This window comes from Pseudorasbora parva, chromosome 13 (genome assembly GCF_024679245.1).
Source record: "Pseudorasbora parva isolate DD20220531a chromosome 13, ASM2467924v1, whole genome shotgun sequence".
NCBI classification, from domain to species: Eukaryota; Metazoa; Chordata; class Actinopteri; order Cypriniformes; family Gobionidae; genus Pseudorasbora; species Pseudorasbora parva.
Window position 1 is genome coordinate 8,349,838 of NC_090184.1, and position 9,850 is coordinate 8,359,687.

Genomic DNA, 9,850 nt, shown 5'->3' on the forward strand with positions numbered 1-9,850 from the left:
GTGGACACTGGGCACTCATGCAACGTAAGCAATGAGTGAATGAGACGGAGGGAAGTTCGCGAGTGAACTGCATATTAAAAATGAACTGGAATGCAGCACAGGTCATGGAGTACTAAACTAATCAGCTAATGAGTTAATACAGCTGTGTTAAATAAGATGATATAACAAGTATGGCCCTGTTCCAAATGTGCACTTTCGGTCTTGTGGACTTACAATGTGCGCGTGTCCGTCCACAAGACCGTAGGGTGTCCCATTCATCATTTAAACTTAAAGAAGGGTGCTCGTGAGCGCCCCCTTTGCAAGTTTGCTAGCTACGCAGAGGACTTCTACCCGGCAGTCAAGCGGCATTATGCCGTGAAAGTGCGAACTCAGAGGAAGACCGTGAGGGTTTAGGGTGCCATTTGAGACAGGGCATATGCATGTTAGCCTGGCTCTGCCCTACTTCCGCTTCATTTACATTTTCCTTCGGGGTGAATTAAAGGTGCACTATGTAGTATTTTTGCAGTAAAATATCCAAAAGACACCAGACCAGTGTTATATATTTTGTTCAGTTGAGTACTTACAATATCCCAAATGTTTCCAACTATTAGTAAATTGTGAGAAAATTGCTATTTTAACCAAGGACCCGGGTCGTGTCAGCATAGCGTTTGAGGGAGTCAATTGCATCATATCTGCATTACCCTCAGTTTCCGGTTTTATTTGGCAGAAGCGCTTTTCTCTAAACAAGTGTCACAGCAGCCACCGAACGAACGCACAGAGTAACGTCATAACATCATTTTAAACACAGTTAAATGTATCTAATATGATAAAAAAAAGAGCTGCATCACCTCATACCAATGACCGGAAAAGCAGAAATAGTGCGGGCACCCGGCGACTGTGTTCCGTCCCGTCATAATAAAAGTCCCATTTCTCGCAAGGCGGTGTTTGTCTAACAATCGCTCCAGCAGCTGTGCTCAGCTCCACAACACTCGGTCCTACTCGGCTCCATACTACAGTAACGTTAATAACCGTGTTCATGAACATGATTTCTGCCCGAGTCCAATTTTCCAACGGCTGTGAGGTGAAGACCACATGTCCCAAGATGCTGAGCTCAAACTTGGCGTCATCAAACTACGCCTTTGTTTTGAATAGGCGACCTCTAGAGGACGGAAAGTTGCATAGTGCACCTTTAAGGGTCAGTTTTTGTAAAACCTTACAAACCTTTTGTAAGGTTTCTTGCCATAAATTAAAAACATCAGCCCAACACATAATACATATCTGTAATACTGAAAATGTTACCTATTCATTTGAGGAGGAAAAAAAGTTATATCATAATGAAAGGAGGTGTGACACACTTTTATGTGAACTGAGCCAAAACATTTTGTTTTGGAAATAGTTGGGTGATTGGGACATAACCTGTGGGTGATTGAACAGTACATCTTGTCATTGATTTGGCTAGTGTAAGCATTGTTGCACACGTTGGTTCATCTCTTTGTATCATAACTGTTCATATCCAATTTGTGTGTCCATGCAGCTCTTTCGTTTTCATCTTGTTTACAAAATGGCATTGTGCAGCTGCGTGTGGTGGACTACAGCATCTTATGAGGCATTATAAACCTTGTTTCTGCAGCATTTTTCAGCACGTTTCCTATAACAACTTTTGTTTACGCTTGTAAATCCAGTGAGAGAGTCACGTAAACCTCGTAAAATCCAGAGTGGTCTGGTCAGACATAAACAGATTTTCAGAAAGGGTGTTTTTTGCTGTTCATATTTGATAAATGAATCAGATTCCAATCAGATATGCATACAAATTTGATTTGGATTGACAGTTTGAACGTAGTTAGTGTATTAGGGTAAATTGTCATAGTTCATAGTTCATATATTGCTCAAAACTTTAAAGGAAACATGAATATTATGGAGTACTACTACAACAAAATCAGTAAAAATGTGCAACTGTCATGAGTGAGTGGTTAAGAAAACACCAGTTTAAAGCACATAGCATACACAATGGTTCTCTGTTGCATAGTCAGTCATTTAAGCACTTTACTGTTTATATTTTTTTTATATTCTTAATTCTTTTATATTCCTAAGCCGTGTAAGCACTGTCCCAAATCTCAATCACCCAAAACTATTCTGTCCTATTTACCCCAATCTTGTTTGGTTGAATATAGGACAAAATAAAAAACACCTCATTCTGAAAACAGAAACATTATATTAACTATATTTTACAGATTTTGCTGCAGTAATACATTATATTCATGTTTCAATCAAAGGTTTTGGCAATATATTTGCTATGATAATTTTATGACCTTATTATTAAAACCAGCAAAAGCTAATGTTATTTTCCTCAACTCGTGTGTTGCAGGGTCAACTTCTTGTTTGATGTTTGCTCCGCACACCCACGTGATGTCACATCAATGAGGGCATGCAATTTTGATTATGCAGTCTCACAGCTAGGGCTGAGCAAAAAAGATTTTTTATTTTCACTCATCAGTAGAGTTATATGGTTATACTGTCCCATTCAGCCTTATGTCCCAATCACCCTTAATTCACCCTACCCCATTTGGGATTGTGGAGTCATGAGAAATCCTGTCCCCCTGTGAAACTGTGTCCGTTTAGGACCCCAGAGCGATTCTATTGGCTATAACGTAATCTGTTCAGAGCCTGATTCAAAATCTAACAAAATCACATTTTTTGTTTTTGTTTGTTTAAATTGTGTTAAAATAGTCTTTAGTGTCTTGCAAATCATGTTTCATATATTAGTATATAACCAAAGCTATAAGTTGTGAAATAAAGCATATCTCATTTTAGCATAGCATTCAGCTGCCCGATTACATCTTAAAAGCCCTAGCTCCGCTTTAATGTTTATACAATTTAAAAAAAAAAAATCCTGTTGTATTTTTTGTGCACCTGTTCTGTATTGTTTTTTTTATTTATTATTCTTTATATACATTATAGGTACAGTTATGATTTTGTATTGGTATTGTTACTTAGTTTATCAATTGAAATAATTTACAATATGGTAGGCATGTTATTGCTCCCATTATAGCAATCAATTACATATTAATGTTGTTTATGGATACGTAGTATGACAATGAATTCATTTTTTTAGCCATTAAACAAAACATTGCGATAACAGTTTTTGATCAGGCATTTAAAACAGCTACCACGTTGGGTCCTAAGCGGACTCTATTTTACACGGGGACAGGATTTCTCATGACACCAGCTCACAGCAAGTGCTGGCAACTCCTCCGCTCCCTCTCGGACAGCAGCCACCCCACCTCGACCCAGGGGCAAGGCAGCAAGCTCTGCATCCCACCGAATATTCCTTAGCTCCAGCACCACCGCCTCGGGCACTCACTTCCACATGCATGTCCCTGGTTTCGGCACCAATGTAACGTAGTTCGTTCGATTGTGAAGAAGGAGGCGGGAACTGGCGAACGTTCACAAAGACTTTAATAAATAAATAAAATAAACAAACTGAAAGTAGCGTGGTCAGCCCCTCACGGATGACTGCCCCCCACACACATAATAAAACATAAAGAAAACCATAATATAAAATCCAGGCCTGCCTCGTCCTTGTATGCCTCGGAGGAATTCGCTCCACCCATGTCTCTCGCTCATCAACCTCAACACAATAATATACTGTAATTTATTGGCAGACCAAAAGTAAAAGCACAAATGTGAATCCAGTTCAATCGTTTGCAATCAATATCCCACATTAAGAGATATGTGTAACTTCGTACAATTAAATATACACTGCATGGCAAAAAAAAAAAGGTTTGTTTGGATTTAAATAGACAAATGCTTAAGAGTCAATGATTGGATTATTGTAGTGATTATTATGTTTCTAACATGTTATATTTTTGGCAACTTGTTGCTGAATTGTGTAGCTTTTCATTTCCTAAACAACCATATAGAAAGACACATAATGGCATATTCCAGGATTACACTGTCAAAATTCATCTGCTCATATTGTGAGAGAATGGTTAGGAGGGAGCATGAAGAATCATTTCACACATGTGAAATGTGCCCCTCTGAGTTCATTGAATGTCTTTGGGATGTGCTAATCATCACTAATGATAGTTAATTGTTTATGAAACTGTCATATGAAATCGGTTTCACATTTTAGTTGTGATGGTAATCAGGAAAACAGCTCAGTATGTAACTGACTTTATTTGTATGAGTGGGGCTGAATTGTTTCCATTTCTCATCGAGAGGATAATTATCCAGACAGGCCTTAATCTCAAGCCCTGAAAATGTGACGGAACGTTATAGAAATGTAGTGGAGTATAGAAAGTATAATATTTGCTGCAAATGTAACAAAGTAAAAGTTAATTAAAAAATCTGCTTAAGTAAAGTACAGATATTTGAAAAATGTACTTAAGTAAAGTAACAAAATATTTGTACTTCATTACATTTAATTTCACCACTGGTCCTTAAACCAGGTACCGGTTGCTTTGGCACTGTGTGCAGGTGCCAAGTCCTGTTGGAAAAGGAAATCAGCATATTTATAATGTTGGTCATCAGCAGGAAGCATGATGTGCTCTAAAACTTCCTGGTATAGAAATGTGCATATGTGCATAGTACTGTGTTGACCTTGGACCTCAGAAAACACAGTGGACCAACACCAGCAGACATGACACCCCAAACCATCACTGACTGTGAAAACTTTACACTGGACCTCAAGCAGCGTGGATTGTGTGCCTCTCTTCTCTTCCTCCAGACTCTGGGACCCTGATTTCCAAAGGAAATGCAAAATTTACTTTCATCAGTGAACATAACTTTGGACCACTCAGCAGTCCTTTTTGTCTTTAGCCCAGGTGAGATGCTTCTGACGCTGTCTGTTGCTCAAAAGTGGCTTGACCCAAGGAGTGCGACAGCTGATACACGTCTTGCATACGTCTGTGTGTAGTGGTTCTTGAAGCACTGACTCCAGTTGCAGTCCACTCTTTGTGAATCTCCCCCACATTTTTTAATGGGTTTTGTTTTACAATCCTCTCCAGGGTGCGGTTATCCCTATTGATTGTACACTTTTTTCTACCACATCTTTTCCTTCCCTTCGCCTCTCTACTAATATTCTTGGAAACAGAGCTCTGTGAACAGCCAGCCTCTTTTGCAATGACCTTTTGTGTCTTTCCATCCTTGTGCAAGGTGTCAATGGTCATCTTTTGGCCAACTGTCAAGTCAGCAGGCTTCCTCATGATTGTGTAGCTTACAGAACTAGACTGAGAGATCATTTAAAGGCCTTTGCAGGGGTTTTGAGTGAATTAGCTGATTAGAGTGTGGCACCAGGTGTCTTCAATATTAAACTTTTCACAATATTCTAATTTTCTGAGATACTGATTTCGGGATTTTCCTTAGTTGTAAGTTAATCATCAAAATTAAAAGAAATAAACATTTGAAATATATCAGTCTGTGTTGTAAGTTTCACCTTTTTTAAATAGAATTAGTTAAATAAATCAACTTTTTCATGATATTCTAATTATATGACCTGCACCTGTATATAGGTTACTGTACTATGCACATATGCACTTGAAACAGCACTTTTGCACCTTTTAAAGCACACTGACAGATTCCTAAAGTCAAAACCTTTGTCAAAATTTTGACAATTCTGCACGCCATTTGTTCTGAAATTCAGCAAAATTCTCCCTCAACACTGATAGAACAAAACAGCAACACATACATTTGTAGTAAAAAAAGTCAACATGTTCAGAATTAATCAGTCCATATAGTCTCCATGACCACCATGGGTCAAAGGGTCTGATGGCTGGTACGGGGTGTGACCAGTGAGGAACGAAGCTGCTGTGGTAGTTCTAAGCTCCTTCTGCTCTGGTTAGTCCTCTGGCTTTTAAAGTGCATCTGGCAAAAGTAAGGGACTGTGGAAAAGAATATTTGCCGGTATTTGGATGAGACCAGGTTGTAAAGGATGGGATTGATCACAGAACTCACATAGAAAAGCACATTCGTCACCATGTAAAAGTAATGGTAGAAATCATAAAGTGCACTGTGGGGGGAGAACAAAACCAAGGTTACAAAATCTGAAAATTATTTAAAAAGAACATGTATTTGCAAATATATGGTTATGTATATATGCGAATATATAAATATAAATGCAAATGCAAAACTCACTTTGTCCACTCTGTTACATAGCAGTACATCAGTCGGCGACAGTGATAAGGAAACCAGCATAAAACAAAGGCAAAAACAACCCCACCTGATAACAAAGAAAACCATATGGCAATGAACTATTGAAACCAAGAATGGTTAAAGGTTAAATCCTTATCATACAAATAATATAAGAAATCCCAGTTTTCATTATCAAGCAGCATAGAGTGTCTGGTCTGAATGCAAGAGTGTCTGGTCAGTTTTTCAACAGCCTTGGTTACAGAAGTATTTTCCCCATTCATTTTTGGGATTTTAAAAATTCTTTGTTTAAAGGGTTACTTCACCGCTTTTTCATATTAAACTGTGTTATTCCCTTAACTAAAACGAGTTGACACATACCTCTCTCATCTCAGTGTGTGCACTTAATCTCTCTGATGCGTGGTGACGATCTGATAGCATTTAGCTTAGCCCACTAAGCCCAGTTCATTTACTATGGTACCAAACAGAGATTAGGTTAGAAGCAACCAAACACCTCCACGTTTTCCCTATTTAAATACAGTTACACGAATAGTTGAACGATCAAGTATGATGACATAAAATAAAACGTGGAGCTTTTCTAAGCGGAATTAAAGGAGAACTATAATGTATGGCGGAATAGCACTTCTGAGAGTACTTGGCGCAGTAAAAAGTCCCTCCTGAAAAATCCTCCCTCACATCTCCCCCTCCCCCCTTTTGACGAGAGAGTGAGGGGCCACTAAACACTAGACACTAAACCTTGAGGCATTTTCAGTAGTGGATTAGTTAAACCTATAATTAAAAATCACAGACTGATACAATTCTGTCTATTCTGTTGGTGTCATCTGTAAGATTTCTTTTTCATCCTATAAAATATAAAACATTTTGGTCAAAACATGCATTTTGTTTACTTACGCAGGACTTTGACGCTATGGCGCAGGGAACGCTCACGGTTTTTCTCTGTTGTGATATCTGAAGCTGCTGAACAGTGTAAATCATGATGGGTCATTCTCTGGAGCTGTTGTCCAATCAGGGCGTTCATCACTGCGATCACCAGCATTGGCACAACAAAAGAGAGAAGGGCATTTACCTGTAAGGAAAAAAACATACTGAAAATATTCAAAAAGTCGGGACTGGAAACATTATGGTAAAGGTATAATGATTATTTTCCAAAAGCCAAGGGAGAGAAATCCCTTACAAAGTTAAAAAGCAAAGTGCATTTATGTTTGGTCCATTAATGAACTCTCAATTATTTAACTTTGTCTTGGATATTTCTTATTATATTTCTTTCTGATTATATCAGGTAACATTTTAAGCTGTCATTTGGTCATGTTACAGTGTACCCCACCTATGGGGCATGTTGTCACATTTCACTTCCATTCTTTCCTGGTAAATCATTTACATTACATTTACATTTATGCATTTGGCAGGCGCTTTTATCCAAAGCAACTTACACTGCATTTTTTTAAGGTACACATTTTTACATTTTTGTCAGTTCTTGCTTTCCCTGAATTGAACCCATCACCTTGGCATTGCTAGCACCACGCTCTACTTCTTGAGCTACAGGAAATCAAGAGCTACAGGAAATCAAGAATAAGTATACTCTATTAATGAAACTAAAATATTATTATTATTATTATAATTATTATTATTATTATTATTATATTTGACAGGTAGACATATGCCGGTGACAGATCGAGTTGCTGGCACATATAGGCTTTAGTACAGCGGTGTCCTGCCACAGACAGATTTTATTTCAGCTAGAAGGGAATAGTCATTCTGAGTTGTATTGGAGTGACACCAAACTTCCCTCTTTGATTGATTGGCTAGAGAAGGGGCTGTCAATCTAGAACTATAGTGGACCAACGGTGCAATAAGCCCGACCTAATTTACATGAAACTCAAACTGCAGTTCCAAAGATTTATTATGGAAGGTCTATTATTTTTTTTGACCCATGACTGTAATACATTTAGCAGGAATTTAATCCCATACCCTCTTGTGCTTCTTTGAAATCAAGCAAATTTAACCACCTGTACAAAAGAGTTCACATGCTCAGCGTCACAGATTTGTTTAATCCTAAATATTACTTTTTTTAAGATTGCAGAATTTTTAATTTCTGAAAATGCATAAATGTTCCATATTTTAAAGGAAGTGTATGTAAGATTGTGGCCAAAGCTGGTACTGCAATCACTTTCAAATGACCGGTGTATCCCTTCTCCCCTCCCCCTGACTCGAGGTTGCCAGATATGCTGCAGGATCTGCCAGAACGTTTGTGGCTGCAGCTGTGGTAACTAGAGCAGATCTGGCAACCCGGATGCAGAAACACTACTGACTTCGTGATTGGTCGATTGGTGGAGGGCGGAGCGTCAGGCCAAAACACAACATGTCCACATCAGTTGAGGGCTGCAACAACAGCTTTTAAATGACAATATCCTGGCCAGACTACTGTTGTCAGTGATAGAAGTATTTGAAATTAACATGATTTCTTAATGTCTAGTGACATATCAGGGCCATTTTATGATTAATTAAAATACATGTCTTTCAGTTTCTTTAAAACATGCTAAATTACCTTTACATGTCACTCAAAGGAAGAAACAGTGACATCCCCATGGCGCATGTTCAAAAACTCTGTTATTGCCAATACAGTAACGAACCAATATGGGTCATTTAGGGTGAAAATAGCTTCATGCCCACCTGTAGAACAGTTTTGGCGGTGTTGGTGGAGGCCACGGTGGTGCAGATGCTCTCTTCACCTACGTAAATCTGCCCCATTGTCAAAAGCATCGGCGAGGCCAGAATGAGCGACGCGCACCAGAGCGCGCAGATGAGTCTCCTTGTGCGCCCGCGGGACATCCTACTCTTGGCTTTGAACGGGTGGCACAGCGCCATGTAGCGCTCCACGCTCAGACTCACGATGTTGAACGCCGTCGCGAACGAGCAGCCGTCCCGCAGAAAGTAATAGCCCCTGCAAACCACTTCACCGAAAGCCCAGGGATGGTGAATCCAGATGAAGTTGTACAGCTCGACCGGCATACAAAGCACCAGAATGAGCAGGTCCGACACCGCGAGACTGGCGAGGTGATAATGGACGGTGCCTTGGAGATGTTTGATGGATCTCCTCTGGAGGGATATGTAGAGGGTCATGAAGTTGCCGATTAAACCGACTGCAAACAGCACAGCGTAAATCAGCGTCACGAGCACTTTGGAATAAATATCCGTGTTCACATCCAAATCATCCACCGGCGGGGAATCTGTGCTGTTGCGCGTTATCATCTGGGTCCGGTTGTCCAGGACACGATTAGTCCAAAGTTTTGTCATCAGATTCGTTTCATTTGATGTCATTTCTCTTTAAAACCTGCAACTGTTGACATAAAACACTGATTAATTGCGTCCGTCTCCAATGTACAGCTGTGGTGAGCATCTGTGCGCGTGACTGCTTTATATGGATAGGGGCGCGCGGGACTCACTCGCGTGCTGACGTGGGAATGCAGAACAATGTTTACTATTAACTACATATTATGACACACGACGACATAACCCACATACCCAAATGTACTAATGTCAATGTATAGCTAAATATTAAATTAAGTGTAAGTTTAGTTCATTTCACAATAGGTGAATGTACTTAAACAATATTGTATAAAGTGCTATATATGACTTGACTTCAGCTACCAAACACGCACACACAAAACAGAGAGGGGGGGGGGGTTCACGATAAAACAATAGATAAAATGAGGCGAAAAATATT

At 39.4% G+C, this 9,850-nt stretch overlaps 1 protein-coding gene across 1 annotated transcript; it reads right to left on the reverse strand.

The window, feature by feature from the left end:
- Positions 1-5,407: 5,407 nt before the first annotated feature.
- LOC137038044 (neurotensin receptor type 1-like) lies at positions 5,408-9,606 on the reverse strand. Its single transcript, XM_067412483.1, has 4 exons — positions 8,797-9,606; positions 7,018-7,192; positions 6,112-6,196; positions 5,408-5,986 (listed from the first exon to the last, which is right to left on the reverse strand). The coding sequence occupies exons 1-4, from the start codon at positions 9,442-9,444 to the stop codon at positions 5,734-5,736; spliced, it is 1,161 nt and encodes a 386-aa protein (XP_067268584.1). The 5' UTR covers positions 9,445-9,606; the 3' UTR covers positions 5,408-5,733.
- Positions 9,607-9,850: the final 244 nt, after the last annotated feature.

Coding starts and splice junctions, on each gene's coding strand:
- LOC137038044 (XM_067412483.1), bottom strand. CDS start 9,444: ATGACATCAAATGAAACGAATCTGATGACAAAACTTTGGACTAATCGT. Junction 7,193..8,796: donor CCGCCAAAACTGTTCTACAG/GTGGGCATGAAG, acceptor TTTTCCTTACAG/GTAAATGCCCTTCTCTCTTT. Junction 5,987..6,111: donor TATGTAACAGAGTGGACAAA/GTGAGTTTTGCA, acceptor CTCCCCCCACAG/TGCACTTTATGATTTCTACC.